The 15,118-nt window shown below is 40.6% G+C and overlaps 1 protein-coding gene across 13 annotated transcripts in view; it reads right to left on the bottom strand.

Moving 5' to 3' along the window:
• GIT2 (GIT ArfGAP 2) overlaps window positions 1–15,118 on the bottom strand; it is a 55,590-nt gene that overhangs the window by 39,105 nt on the left and 1,367 nt on the right. For all 13 annotated transcript variants that reach the window (XM_047760106.1, XM_047760096.1, XM_047760099.1 and 10 more), the window contains exons 2-7: window positions 11,778–11,911; window positions 10,031–10,143; window positions 9,008–9,113; window positions 6,964–7,050; window positions 6,717–6,847; window positions 3,904–3,998 (exon numbers count right to left, since the gene is read on the bottom strand). In XM_047760106.1, the coding sequence (XP_047616062.1) occupies window positions 3,904–3,998; window positions 6,717–6,847; window positions 6,964–7,050; window positions 9,008–9,113; window positions 10,031–10,143; window positions 11,778–11,911 (666 nt within the window). The remainder of the gene's footprint in view (window positions 1–3,903; window positions 3,999–6,716; window positions 6,848–6,963; window positions 7,051–9,007; window positions 9,114–10,030; window positions 10,144–11,777; window positions 11,912–15,118) is intronic.

Genomic DNA, 15,118 nt, shown 5'->3' with positions numbered 1-15,118 from the left:
TTCATATGCTGAAAACCCTATCAGATGTTATAACTTTTGCTTTAAACTGTCACACATATCTTTAAAAACTTAAGAAAATATAGGCTATTATATTTATCCAAATACTTATAATTTCTATTGTTCTTCTTACATTCCTGAAGCTCCAAAATTCACTCTGGTATCAATTCCCTTCCACTCAAGAACCTTTGTTAGCATTTCTGTTACAGGAACTAATTCTCTTATGTTCTTTCTTTTCTTTTCTTTCTTTTTTTTTTTTTTTGCTGTACCCCCAGCATGTGGAAGTTCCTGGGCTTGGGATTGAACCTCGCATTGCAGTTGTGACCTGTGCCACAGCTGCAGCAACACCAGATCCTTAACCCACTACACCACACAGGAACTTCCTCTTCCACCTTAAAATGTCTTGTCTTCATTCCTGAAGGTTATTTTCATTAGAAATGGAGTTCTAGGTTGAAGTTCTTTAAGCACTGAAAAAATATTGTTCTTCCTTTCATCTCCAAGCTTTCTGATGAGAAACCCACAGTCATCCAAATAATTGTTCTTTTATATGGTATATATCATTTTTTTATTTGGCTGCTTTCAAAAGGTCTTCTTTCTTAGTTTTTTAGCAGTTTGATTTTGATCTGAGTGATGATTTCTTTGAGTTTATCCTGTTTGGAGTTCTCTGTGCCTCTGGAATCCTAAGTCTATGTCTTTTGCCAAATTTAGTTTTTAGCCAATATTTCTTCAGATATTTTTTCTGCACCACTTTCTTTCTGATCTCTTTCTGGGAGTCTGTTGATAAAAATGTGACTTTCTGGAGTTCCCAGCGTGGCTCAGTGGTTAACGAATCCAACTAGGAACCATGAGGTTGCGGGTTTGATCCCTGGCCTTGCTCAGTGGGTTAAGGATCTGGCATTGCTGTGAGCTGTGGTGTAGGTTGCAGACACATCTCGGATATGGCGTTGCTGTGGCTCCAGCGTAGGCCAGCGGCTACAGCTCCGATTATACCCCTAGCCTGGGAACCTCCATATGCTGCAGCAGTGGCCCAATAAATGGCAAAAAGACCAAAAAAAAAAAAAAGTGACTTTCTGATTTTGTCCCATAGGGCCCTGAGACTCTGCTGTTTCTTTTTCCTCCCAACTTTTTTCTCTGTTGCTTAAAGTGGATTATTTCTAGGGATCTATTTTCAAATGACTGACTCTCTTCCTTGTCACATGCATCTGCTATTAAGCCCATCCACTGAGTTCTATTTACTTATTGTCTTTTTCTTTTCTTTTCTTTTCTTTTTTTTTTTTTTTTAGGGCTGCACCTGTAGCATATGGAAGCTCCTAGGCTGGGGTAGAATCGGAACTACAGCTGCCAGCCTACACCACAGCCACAGCAAGACTGGATCCAAGCTGCGTTTGCAATCTACACCACAGGCCACAGCAATGCTGGATCCTTAACTCACTGAGTGGGGCCAGGGATTGAACCTACATCTTCATGGATATTGGTCAGGTTTGTAACCCGCTGAGCCACAAGGGGAACTCCTGTTCTTTTCTTTATCTTCTATTTCTCTGCTAAGACTGTCTATAATCCATTTGTTTCAAGAATGTTCATGCTTCTTAGAGCATAATGTTACTATCTGCTTTAAAAATTTTTATCTAATCTCCAGGGATAGACCACGATGGAAAAGAATACAAAAAAGAACATATAGATATGTATAACTGAATCACTTTGCTGTACAGCAGAAACAGCCACAACATTTTAAATCAACTATACTTTTTATTTTATTTTATTTTGCTTTTTAGGGTCATACCCATGGCATATGGAGGTTCCCAGACTAGGGGTCAAATCAGAGCTACAACTGCTGGCCTACGCCACAGCCACAGCAATGCCAGATCCTTAAACCCACTAAGTGAGGCCGGGGATCGAACTCGCAACCTCATGGTTCCTACTCAGATTCATTTCCACTGTGCCATGACGGGAACTCCTAAATCAACTATAAATTATTTATTTATTTATTGTCTTTTTGCTATTTCTTTGGGCCGCTCCCGCAGCATATGGAGGTTCCCAGGCTAGGGGTTGAATCGGAGCTGTAGCCACTGGCCTACGCCAGAGCCACAGCAATGCGGGATCCGAGCCGCGTCTGCAACCTACACCACAGCTCACGGCAACGCCGGATCGTTAACCCACTGAGCAAGGGCAGGGACCGAACCCGCAACCTCATGGTTCCTAGTCGGATTTGTTAACCACTGCGCCACGACAGGCACTCCTTTAAATCTTTATCTGATAGTCCCAACATCTGAGTCATCTGGGGTTGGCATCTGTTAACTACCTTTTCCCTTGCAAGTCTTTGGGATTTTTCTGGTTCTACATATATCAAGTAATTATGGACAATATCCCAGATATTTTGCATATTATGCTATGAAGACTGCAAGTCTTCCTTAAATTCTATGGAGAATGTTAATATTTAATTTTAGCAGGCAACTGACTAGGTTAGGCTCTATCTACCTCCCAGACCAAGTGGCAAGAGAATAAAGAGAAAAACAAAAACAATCAGGATTCCCCTTAGGCTCTTGGTCAGAGATTTAGGCACCTGTGTTGCCACTACTAAAGCCACAGGACTCCCTGGGGTGGGGGGAGGAGGGGAAAGGAAGAAAAAAAAACCAAAACACAAAAAACCCCTGAAACCCAGGGGAATTCCCCTATTCTCTCTGTCCTATAGGAGTCCCACTTCCTGCTCCTCAGATCAGACATAGAAGGCTTCTTTGCACCTGTTATGCAGTTCTAGGTTTTATGCTGTCCTAGAAGCCATATCAGAAGTAAATAGACACTCACCATCAGCTTGATGGTACTTTGAGTTCCCTAATCCATCTGCTAGTCCTTAGCTAGCTAGTCCACAAATTTGGCCCAAGATTTTTAATTGTGCTCAGCAAGAGAGACAGGGTGGGATGTGTTACTCCATCTCACCAGGACCTGGAACCACATTAGGCTCTCTTAACTCTGCTGTACAACCAGGGTGGAGAACCACAGTATACACGTATGTGGGGTTGGCAAACTCTTTCTGCAAAGGGCCAGGTAGTAAATATGTTAGGCTGTGTGGCCATGGTCTCTGTTGCAACTACTCAACTTACCTACTCAATCCTACTGCTGTAGTGCAAAAGCAGCCCTAGCCAATATGTAAAAGAGTGGGTATGACCATCTTGGAATATAATTTTATTAAAACAAAAACAAAACCAGGAGTTCCCATTGTGGCTCAGCAGTAACAAACCTGACTAGGATCCATGAGGATCCAGGTTCGATCCCTGGCCTCGCTCAGTGGGTTAAGGATCTGGCGTTGCCGTGAGCTGTGGTGTAGGTCATAGACGTAGCTTGGATCCCAACTTGCTGTGGCTGTGGCATAGGCCGGCAGCCATAGCTCTGATTTGACCCCTAGTCTGGGAACCTCCATATGCCACGGATGTGGCCTGAAAAAGCAAAACAAACAAACAAAACGTGGCCCATGGACCATGGTTTGCTGACCCCAGTTCTACCTTAAGGACAAAGCTGGTTAATGGTAAAGTTGACTTTTTTTTTTACTTTTTCCTATTCCTTAGATAGCAGAATTCTTCAAATAACTACAAAAGTTATTGCTTTGCTCTTCCATTCCTACTCCCATTACTCACAAGAACTGTGGTGCAAATTTCAGTTTTGGTTCTTTGGTTCTTGAAACAGTCATTACTGTGGAGCTAAAGTCTTAAACACTAAAATTCAAGATCTGACCAACATTACACATCTCACATATAACTGAAAATGCTGTAGTTATCATTTTAAATAGAAATCCTTACTTGCAATTTTCTCAAGGATACGTTAAAGCAGAGACCATAAATAACAGTGTCCCAACTTGTTTTTCCAGAGACTGACTGGCTGGAGGTGTGGAGAGGCTGCTATCATTTCACTCACCTGGTTTCCTGCCACAGAGATAGAAGGCCAGTCTGTCAGTCAGCTCATACTGTATTTCTACAAGGCGTTCTGCCAGCTCATGGTGCCCTCCTTGCCTACCAAGAGAAAACAAAGTACCATTTATATTGCTCACTGGCCACTGACACTAGAATAGAAAAATACAGAGACGTCCCCCTGAGACATCTGAGCGATTTATCAAATGTGACTTCTTAGAATAATTAACCTTTTTGTGTGAGGTAAACTGTCAAGGTCTACTTTGGTTCCCATGTTTATAAAATTGTTTTCATAATCTCAACTACCCCCCTTTGTTTATCAATTTATAGGACAGAATACTTAGCAAGGAATTCAAAGACCTCAAGGGGGATAAAAAATAACTTCAACAAGGTAGAAAACAAAATTAATAAATGGTCTAGAGGGTCTCAAAAATTAACCTTAAAAAATATACAGATGTCTAGGACTCACCCTTGGAAATGCTGAATCAGTAAGGATGGGATGAGTGTGGACATCAATACTGTGAAAAGGGGAGTTCCCGCCATGGCACAGTGGAAACAAATCTGACTAGGAACCATGAGGTTGTGGGTTCGATCCCTGGCCTCGCTCAGTGGGTTAAGGATCCAGTGTTGCCGTGAGCTGTGGTGTAGGTTGCAGACACGGCTCGGATCCAACGTTGCTGTGGCCCTGGTGTAGGCTGGCGGCTACAGCTCTGATTAGACCCCTAGCCTGGGAACTTCCATATGCTGAGGGTATAGCCCTAAAAAGAAAAGAAAAAAAAAAAATACTGTGAAAAGGGCCCTTCCCCTAGATGTTTCTCATGCAGCTAGTTGGACTTCTGGATGAGAGTTCAGTAACCACCTCAAGGTCGTTAACTCAGGGAGAGTCAGACCAACCTAATACAAAGCTCACTTCTTGTCTTCAACTTCCATCACAGAAAATATTAAGTTTGCCTCTGAAACAAATATTTAAGTTGCTAGAAATTATTTCAGTAACAGGGAATATAAATAAATCATTACACTGAGAGACTATTATATGCAAGGTATAAGAGGAAATTCCAAGTTAACTGATAATAAGTATCATTTACTGAGGGCTCTCTTCCTCTTAAAAGATGAAATATAGTCTCTGCCAGTTTCTCTTCCCACATACAAGTCACTACAAAATATTTTCCAACCTACCACACGTCTTTGATTTGTGATGCACGTCTTTTTTTTTTTTTTCTTATTTGTTTAGCATCTGTGAAATCAGGAAGTATCATACAGTTGATGGTACATCATTTAATTGGCTGAGTTTTTTCTTTTTAGTGGTTTATGAAATAATGATGACCCAAACAATCACTGGAATGTTAGACCTGATGAAAGACTGTATTCCTCAATACCTTAGCTCTTATTATTCCCAGACACACTCTGCTGTATCCAGTCAGGTCCCCTGCTGTGTCAAACATGCCCTGTCTATCTGTCCCTCCTGAACTTGACACACGCCTTTCTTCTCACTCAGAATGCTTTAGCTCCTTGTCATACACACAAATCAATCCAACCCACTCTTTAAAGACCAACTAAAAATATTTCTTAATGATTTAGGCCACAAGGAAGAAATCCTATAAATGTCTTTTTTAGGATCTGTTTTCCATTTTGGTAATGAGTTTTACATTATTTTGCCTCATTTAACACTTACATGCATTTACGAACCCTTTCTTTTTTGGCTGCATGCAGCGCATGCAGGAGTTCCCAAGCCAGGGATCAAACCTGAGCCACAACAGTGACAATACCAAATCCTTAACCGCTAGGCCTCCAGGGAACTCCTAGAGCTGAGTATAATTTTTTGCAGTTAATAAAGTTAACTTGGAAAAAGAAGGAATGATCCATCTACTATCCTTTAAATGATATCCAAGACTAATTTATGGATTGATTTTACTTATTTTCCAGCATTTCATGGCCAAAATTTTCAAACAAAGAAAAATCTGGAGTTCCTGTCATGGCTCAATGGTTAATGAACCCGACTAGCAACCATGAGGACACGGGTTTGATTCCTGGCCTCGCTCAGTGGGTTAAGGATCCAGTGTTGCTGTGAGCTGTGGTGTAGGTCACAGAGCAAGCTCAGATCTGGCGTTGCTATGGCTGTAGCGTTGGCTGGCGGCTACAGCTCCAATTTGACCCCTAGCCTAGGAACCACCTTATGCCTCGGGTGTTCGGCCCTGAAAAGACAAAAATACAGAAAAATGTAAAAAAGAAAAATTTGAAGAATTTTAGAGCAAACACCCAGACGCCCACTCCCTAAAACCTGCAGTTAACATTCTACTATACTTGTCAGAATTCCCTCATGGTTTAGTAGGTTAAGGATCTGGCAATGTCACTGCTGTGGCTCTGGTTACAGCTGTGGGTAGATTCCATCCCTAGCCCTCGAACTTCTGCATGCCATGGATAGGACCAAAAAAAACATTCTACAATACTTGTTTAATCACATATCTATTCATGTAGATTTGTTTTTCAGTTCAAGCAATGACTCAAAGTATTAAAAAACTGAGAGGTGGGGGCTACGATTCTTTATAATTGATCTGGACTCTTACTGTGGCTCAAATACCACTGAGCCACAAAGGATTACGTGAAAGACTGGAAGCTAAGCACCCTGGTTAATGGTTCTACCTTCCTTGACTTTGCCTGGCTCTAAGATCTATGAGTTTGAAATGTCTTTATCTGCAAAATAAGAGAATGTAAATCTTTGAAGGAGTTAAATGCTAACCATATACAATTTAGTCACTGAACAATGAATCATATATAATAAAAATAATCCCAGAGAAAAGTGACAAGAATCTAGTCTCTTACCTTGCATAATCAACAGGAGTTTTCCCACTAGAATCCTGTGTGCCTGGGTCTGCTCCATATACTGCCAATAATTCCGCCTGTAAAATCTGCCCTGCTTTGGAGGCAACATGGAGTGGGGTATTTCCTTTTTCCTGAGAATCATCAATAAAAAGTATACCAAAAAAAGCAAATTAAATAATCTAAAGGTGACATGAATGCAACCCATTTAGTTTCAAATGAATATCTGAATCAATTCATGCTTTCTTACAGGATGAAAAAAGTTGGCTTGTGCTCCTAAAGATAACAGCCTCAAACAGGTTTCAAGATTCCCTGTTCTCACGCTTGAATGGAGTTGCTGAAAAACACACACGAGAAAGAATATCTGTTAAATGTAAAGGATGATGTACCAGAGCAGCTGTCGGACCACTTTAATATGTTACAGCAGTACCAAATCATCCTCATTTAGTTTAGTAAGGTGGATGAAGCAGTCTCTCCCTTGCCAGACACAATTACCCCTGGTCCCTAGGGCAGGATCAGGTCCATTTTACTGATAAGGAAACTAGGGCTGGGAAGGCTGACCTGCCCAAATGTATGATCTGTCTAAGTGGCATACCAGACTTTGAGTGAAAGCAGTGTGAGGAGGTGGCTGAGCATGTCTCTGAGGTCTGACAGACCTGAGTTTCAAACCATACACCCTTCAAGCTGTTTGACCTTGAGGAAGTTCTTTAAGCAATCTGAACCTCAGTTTCCTCACCTCTAAAACGGTAATAATAATGCCACCTATTCATAGGGTTACTGTAATGAGTCAATGATATATAACAAAGCAGGGATCATGGTACATAGGAAACACTCAAAGATTGGTTGCTATTATTATTGTTGTTGCTGTTACTGAACCTAGGGCTCTAGGGCTTGGTATCCTATACTGTGTAAATCACAGGATTCTGCTTTATACCACATCCTCTCCACAACACTATTCTTGGCCTTGTATACAATGATTTAATGAAGTGTTCCTATTTCATGGTGGGAAATAGGCCTATGGGATACTAAATTCTGTACCACTGCAGAAAAGCTCTCATACATTCACAAGATGAGCTGTCTTCCGTTAAGTCTAGCCTAGAATTGTCCAAAATACAATAACCTTTATCATAGAAATGGAAAACTTGGAGTTTCCGCTGAGGCACAGTGGGTTAAGGATCAACTGTTGCCACAGCTATGGCATAGGTCACATCTGCAGCTTGGATTTGATCCCTGTCCCAGGAACTTCCATATGTCATGGGTGCAGCCAAAAGAGAGAAAGAAAGAAAAGAAAGAAAAGAAACAAAGAAAGAAAGAAAGAAAGAAAAAGAAATGGAGAAGTCTACTCCAACATCTGTATCTAAGTCTAACTTTTTAATAAATTAATTTTATTTTTAAAAACTGTGGTAAAAAAACACACACCAAGTCTTATTAATGGATGGAAATAACAATCATACATATTTCCATGCGAAGTTCAAAATTCTGATTTGTGAGTGCCTATGTTCCATGTGAGCATTTGCCAAAAGCAGCACTTTGAAAATAAAGATGCATATTTTCATGGCATCTCTCAAAAACACACAGAGGCCCACATAAAACAAACCTTCTACTCATTGTGCAAGTATCATTAGCCATCCTGTGTACCACAGCTTTTTGTCATATCTGCTTCCTGAAGATCCTGCTCAGCATGCAACCCAGAAACCTACAGAAGTCCTGAAAGCTTTCCCTCCTAGAAACAAACCTTGAGATGGCTCTTATTTCAAAGCTACGCAAACAAAAAATTTATAGAAATACAATTTATAACCATATCTGGAAAACACAAATAGTCTTCCAGACACTTATTTTTTTCTTTTGCCCCTTCAACTTCTACTAACATGAATGGTTGCCCTTTTTTTTTTTTTTGTCTTTTTGGGGCCACAACTGTGGCATAAATTTGGCTAGGGGTTGAATTGGAGCTGTATCCGCCGGCCTACACTACAACCACAGCAACACAGGATCTGAGCTGCTCATGGCAATGCCAGATTCTTAACCCACTGAGCAAGGCCAGGAATCCAACCTGCATTCTCATGGATACCAGTCAGATTCGTTTCCAATGAGCCACGTCGGGAAATCCTGATTGGTTGCCATTTGAACTATTTGAACTAAGTTTAAAGAAGAAATCAACTGCAAAAAAAGCTGTTACCTATTGAGTGTACAGAAAGGAGTTTTTGTTTTCCTTTTTTTTCTAAACTTTTTTTCAAACAAGATAACATGCTGTCACATCCAGCAATTTTTTAGGGACTTTAAAAGGTGTGACCCACCTTACTGAGGTCTTTGGCAGTCACGCTATCGTCGTCCCGGCAGGGCAAGCGGTGGACAAATGCTAACATCTGATACTTGGCTTTGATGAATTCTGCTTTATTAGGACTGATTTGAAAACAGAAAAGAGAACAGTTCACTTGCAGTGCAGACAAAACATTCCCCATTCTTTAGACTTTAAAAAGAAGAGGAAGTGACCCACAACCCCCACTCAAGGATAAAATGAACAATACCTAAGTGAGTTTCAGTGGTGTGTTAAGACCTGAAGTCTGAAAACATACATTAGTCATTATAATGGCCATGACTGCAGAATACCTGCTTTTTATAGCATCTTTCTTCTCTGTGTAATTTTCTTTCTTTTTTTTTTTTTTTTTGGTCTTTTTGACTTTTCTAGGGCCACTCCTGTGGCATATGGAGGTTCCCAGGCTAGGGGTCTAATCGGAGCTGTAGCCACTGGCCTACGCCAGAGCCACAGCAACACGGGATCCGAACCACGTCTGCGACCTACACCACAGCTCACGGCAACGCCGGATCGTTAACTCACTGAGTGAGCCCAGGGATCGAACCCGCAACCTCATGGTTCCTAGTCAGATTCGTTAACCACTGCGCCATGATGGGAACTCCTCTGTGTAATTTTCTTAATTGACCTAGAAATCTTGGGAAGCAGCAGCTCTTCATCCTATCTTATAGGTGAGGCATCAGGCAGACTGGAGCCTAGAACCCAGATTTCTGGTCTGACAACCTGTTGTCTGAGCACCTAAGCTCAAATCTGATTATACAAACAGCTGCCAAGCCTCAGTCTTAAACCGGAGGAACTGGTGGTGACTTGAGCTGAATAACCATGCAAAAGAGACAGTCCTGTGCCTGGCTTCATCCTGCATTCCCAGTAGCAAAGAGTTCAATGCACAACTGGGATGACCACCTCCTGGGCCGCCCCTGTGGAGGCTGGTCAAAAACAGCTGCACTCTTTCCAGTGGGCCCCATGGGTTACAAAGAAATAGAGTATTTATAAACATTCCACTCACTGTACTTTATCCTGTGGATTAGCTTTGCGTCTTCCACTCAAAATAGAGGCAGGGTCCAGCAAAGAATGCTCCCATATAGAATTAGCACCATTATTATATAAGGTTTCAACCATCTAAAACCAAGCAGTATAAAATCTTATTTTAATTTCTTTTCACAAATATCCAGTGGAAATCAATAAACTGGAAACACAAAGCCCCATTACAAACAACAGCATGACTTGGATATCACGCACATTAGTATTTTCTGAATTTAGAATGAGAAAGATGAACCTGTGTGCAGGATTCAGGTTTGACCAGTAGGACAGCTAAATACTTATAGAGGTTTGATTATATTTTCTCATAGATGATGAAAAAAGAGTACTTTGACATATTAGGACAGTATTTCCCAAGCCTGAGCACTCAAATACTGTTTTCAAGCTACTTAACAACCTAGGTACCATCTAGACTATCCACTTATTATTTTTCTTTAAACCCACTTACTTTCTAAAACTTTCCCTAGCAATTATACTTTGATGTGCTAGTTATAGTTTTATGCAACCATTAAAATACATATTTGAGTATTACCTACATCTAATTTGAGTAACACTGGTGTTCACATGCCACCTTCTGGGAACTGCTTTAGGGTCAACTCTGGCTTTTTTTTTTTTGGCCTCCCCTTGACATATGGAGCTCCCAGGCCAGGGATCAGATCTAACCCACAGCAGCAAACTAAGCTGCAGCTGTGGCAATGCCAGATCCTTAACCCACTGTGCCGGGCTTGGACCTGAGTCCCAGCACTCCCAAGCTGCTGCCTATTCCAGTGCACCACAGCAGGAGCTCCAACTCTGGCATTTTAAACTACTCATTTCTGGATTTTATTCAGATCTATAATATAATCTGTACTCTGTATAATCTGGGAGCAGTAAACATCCATTTTCACATGAGAATGAGCTGTTAGAAACTTCTGAGCAAAAGTTATTAATAAGCCGTATTGCCCAGTTTCAATTCAAAGCATGACTCCTGACATTACTCCTCGTTTTTTACATTAGCGGAGATATTTGTTACATCAGAGATCCAAGCTCACTTGCTCCGATCCTTTGGTTCACACAGGGAAGTTTAAGGGATGTGTTGTGCAGCTGCCACAGATTCAGTAAAATATGTCCTCAAGACAAATGAAGGTGAAACACATGCTTAAGTCTGAGTTCCAACAGAACTTGAAGAATGTGTACCCCAAAATAGAAGTACAGGTGACATGACAATGGACCCCCAAATAAAACAAAGAGCCCACTTAACACTTAGCAGGGTGTTAGACATTCAATCCAGACATAACTTAATTGTCTCTAACTAGTTATAAGAACTTTAAGAAAACCTAAATCAGATGTTTCAGAAATTTCTGAGGAATCCCAGTCCATGCTTCCATCAAAGCAGGAAACTTAATGAAAAGTTTCAAAGGGCAGTCGCTTTGAGAAACATTGATCATGGTATGTGGAAAAGATGGGCTTTAAAAACAACTTCTGGTGACATTTTAGAAAGTCAGCAATGAAACATAAGCAAGAAATTTTAATGACTGCCTGTAACTGAGCTTTTGGGACAAGATTTACATTAGGAGGGGAAAAAGAATCTTAAATGATGAATTTAATACTTGTATATAGCATTGATAAGCATGGCACTTCTATTCAATTATGATTCAGAAGTATAATTTTAGTTGCTAAAACATTGAGCCCTAAAGACGTAAATTACAAACATGAGAAGAATTCTTATTCTTTACCTGAAGCAATGTTGGAGGCCATGGTGTGTGTTTGAGATGCCTTACTTGAGAGATATGGCGCCCTAGACTCCGATGGACACTGCAGCACTCGTCACATATAAAAGTTCCCCTATTTACTGATGCCCAGGAAGGATCTGGAAAGAAGAATGAAATCAGTGGCAAGGATACCAAGTGGTTGCTATACCGCCAGATGGCAAAAGATGAGTGAGATTTGGTTTTTCAGAAAAACAGGACATCTTTGTTGTTTTAGTATGCTGGTCAGCATATCAAGCTGGCGAGCCTGTCTGATGATAACCCCTGCCTTGGCTGGGGGCACAAATCTACTGAGACTGAAAACCTGATTACAGCCCTAAATAAGCACTTTTCTCCTCTCTGGTTCAAGGCCACAATCTGACACCCTAATATGATCTACCATCACAGATGTGTGCTCTTTCATTCAGTGTAAAAGAAGCAAGTTGAGAGCATTCACATGAATCATTTTGAATCCATCTCCACAAATGGCAAGATAACATACCTGTGTCAGTGACAATCCGCAGAGCGACATGTGAAGAGAGCAGTAAAAAGATGGCTACCCTAACACATGCTACATATCCACCTGCCTCTGGGCTTAGCAGAAAGCTGCAAGCATACACGACTATAAAACTGTTCAACTGCTGTGGTTCTGAAGACAGACTAAGAAACCTAGACTCCTCCGTAAGAAATGTGCTATGATATCCATTAGTAGTTGTAAATAAACTACTGAGTCTGATCTCACAGCTGATCTGAAGTAACAGAAGTTGTAAAAACAGCAGCCTCATAGAGGCAAAGATGTAAAATACAAATGAGTGATTTTTTTTTCTGGCCTCACTCAAGGCATGCAAATGTTCCCAGGCCAGGGAGAGAATCCACACCATAGCAGTGAAAATGCCAGATCTTTAACTTGCTGAGCCACCAGGGAACTCCCTAGAGTAACACTTTTGGTTTGCATATAATACTTTTTTCCTATGAAGTCCTACAGAGCTTCATCAGACATCCTTTGAAACAAGGAATAATTCACACTTGGTAAGCAGTATGAATAATTCACACTGGGGAAGTAAACTAGACACTTAGAAATTCAAAATAAAGACAGACCTTCTACATTTCATCAGACTCACAATGGAGTGACAATAGTTGCCGCTCAAGCTGCCTGGCTTAAGGTTTATATTTAAAAATTCTTCAATGTCCACAAAAATCTCGAAAATGCATGTACACCATCTTTACCATTTTTAACAGTTTATTCAAACCCTTTCTAGCCATAAAATGAAAAGTTATGGGATTTCAATCAAAGACAAATCAGGAGTCAGAGAGTGTAGTGGTTAAGAGGGATGGCTCTGGAGACAAGCAGTCCAGGGTTTGAACCCCAACTCTGCCACTTCTTGCACAATGATCTCAGGCAAGTTATTTCTTTTTGAGAGTCCTCATTATGGATCAAATTGGAGGAACAACACAATCCAGGGTAGTGAGGATATAAAGAACAAGTAAAATTCCTTGCATATAGGAAGTACTCAGTAATGGTAGCTGTTACAACGTTTCTAAATCATTTTGGTAAGTACCATTCAAATATTTTCAAAAGCCAACTGAAATTCATGACCATTGGAAAAAGGTTTTGACTGTTAATACTTAAAACACTGACTGTTTCACATAAATACTGTATTACTATAGTGAAAAATCTCAGGGGAATTTTCAGGTAGTTGAACTCACAGAAGGATATGAACTAGATTCATTTTTTTTTAAAGGTAAAACTAGTTATTAAGATTTGATCATGGTTATTAAATGTTTGCCATGAAATAAAACAGAAACAAAATTATTCAGTGAGGTACAACTCTGTCTGCCATTCTAAAAAGCAAAGATTGGGGAGTCACTTGTGGCTCAGTGGGTTAAGGATAGGCATTGTCACTGCAGTGGCCTGGATTGCTGCTGTGGTATAGATTCCATCCCTGGCCCTGGAACTTCCACATGGCACCAGTGCATCCAAAAAAAAAAAAAAAGGCAAAGGGTGGAAACATCAAGATGAAGGATCCCATACAAAGATACAGAACAATGCTTTTGTTTGTTTGTTTTGTTTTGTCTTTTTAGGGCCACACCCGCAGCATACGGAGGTTCCCAGGCTAGGGGTCTAATTGCAGCTACAGCTGCTGGCCTATACCACAGCCACAGCAATGCCAGATCTGAGCCTCGTCTTTGACCTACACCACAGCTCTTGGCAACACCAGATCCTTAACCCACTGAGAGAGGCCAGGGATCAAACCTGCAACCTCATGGTTCCTAGTCGGATTCATTTCTGCTGCGCCATGAAGGGAACTCCTAGAACAATGCTTTTTGCAGTATGGTACTACTACTAATGACACACATACAAAAAGACTATTTGTTTTGAAGATTAGCTTTGATTTTCACATATCATTCTGAAGATTCACAATCTCCTTTGGAGGAAATTAAACAGGTACAAAACAGCAAGGATTTAACACACATTAAGAAAGTTTCCCTATTAATCACCTTAACGTCATGAATCAGAATCCCATGTTAACAACACAGTAAAATCCAAACTGAGTTTGTATGCATGAGGCTGGGTGAACCCCTTCCAGTTTATCTGAACGGTTTATGCTATGGCTTCTTAACCTGGCTTCTAAGAACACAACAAATGGGCTTCAGAAATGTCTATGATTCCACTGAAAAATCATAACATAAATTCTCTGTGAAAGAGTAATTATGTGTGCATTTTCTGGCAAGAAGGCCTTAGCATTCATCAGAATCTCAAAGGGGTCCCTAACCCTAAAGGTAACATTCATAGGGCTTTGCAGAAAAGGCAGCACAAATTCCTGGCTGCTCAAGTTCGGAACATTTCAAGGTAGCCTAATTATATTCAAAACAGGAAGGAAGTGACTCAAGTCTCTGTAGATTAGGCATATGAGACAACAACTAAAATGAAACAATGGAAGAGAAAATGTTCTGAAATGCACAAAATGCTGCAGAGGTGCAAGATAGTGTTTAGTGTAGCAAGGGAGCTGCAGTTTTTCCTTTGCCCCATACCACCCACTGAGAAGCACAGAAAATGCATTTCAAGAGGAAGTTTGAATCTAGACTCATAAGAATCAAACATCACAGAAGGTTCAACCGAAAAGAGGCAAGAAAATAAGGAAGTGGAACAAATAACATTTTTAGAGAATACGATGGAGTTTGTATAAAACATTAACTTGGTTTCTAAAACACCTCTTTTTAAACTTCTCCACCCGTCTCCCTATCTTCAAAGGAAACCGGTAACCCCACTTACATTATAGAGGCCATGAAATAACCACATAAGGTTTGAATTATCATAGTACTATTTA

The sequence above is a fragment of the Phacochoerus africanus genome, chromosome 15 (genome assembly GCF_016906955.1).
Source record: "Phacochoerus africanus isolate WHEZ1 chromosome 15, ROS_Pafr_v1, whole genome shotgun sequence".
Lineage (NCBI taxonomy): Eukaryota > Metazoa > Chordata > Mammalia > Artiodactyla > Suidae > Phacochoerus > Phacochoerus africanus.
This window is presented reverse-complemented; position numbering and strand designations above follow the sequence as displayed.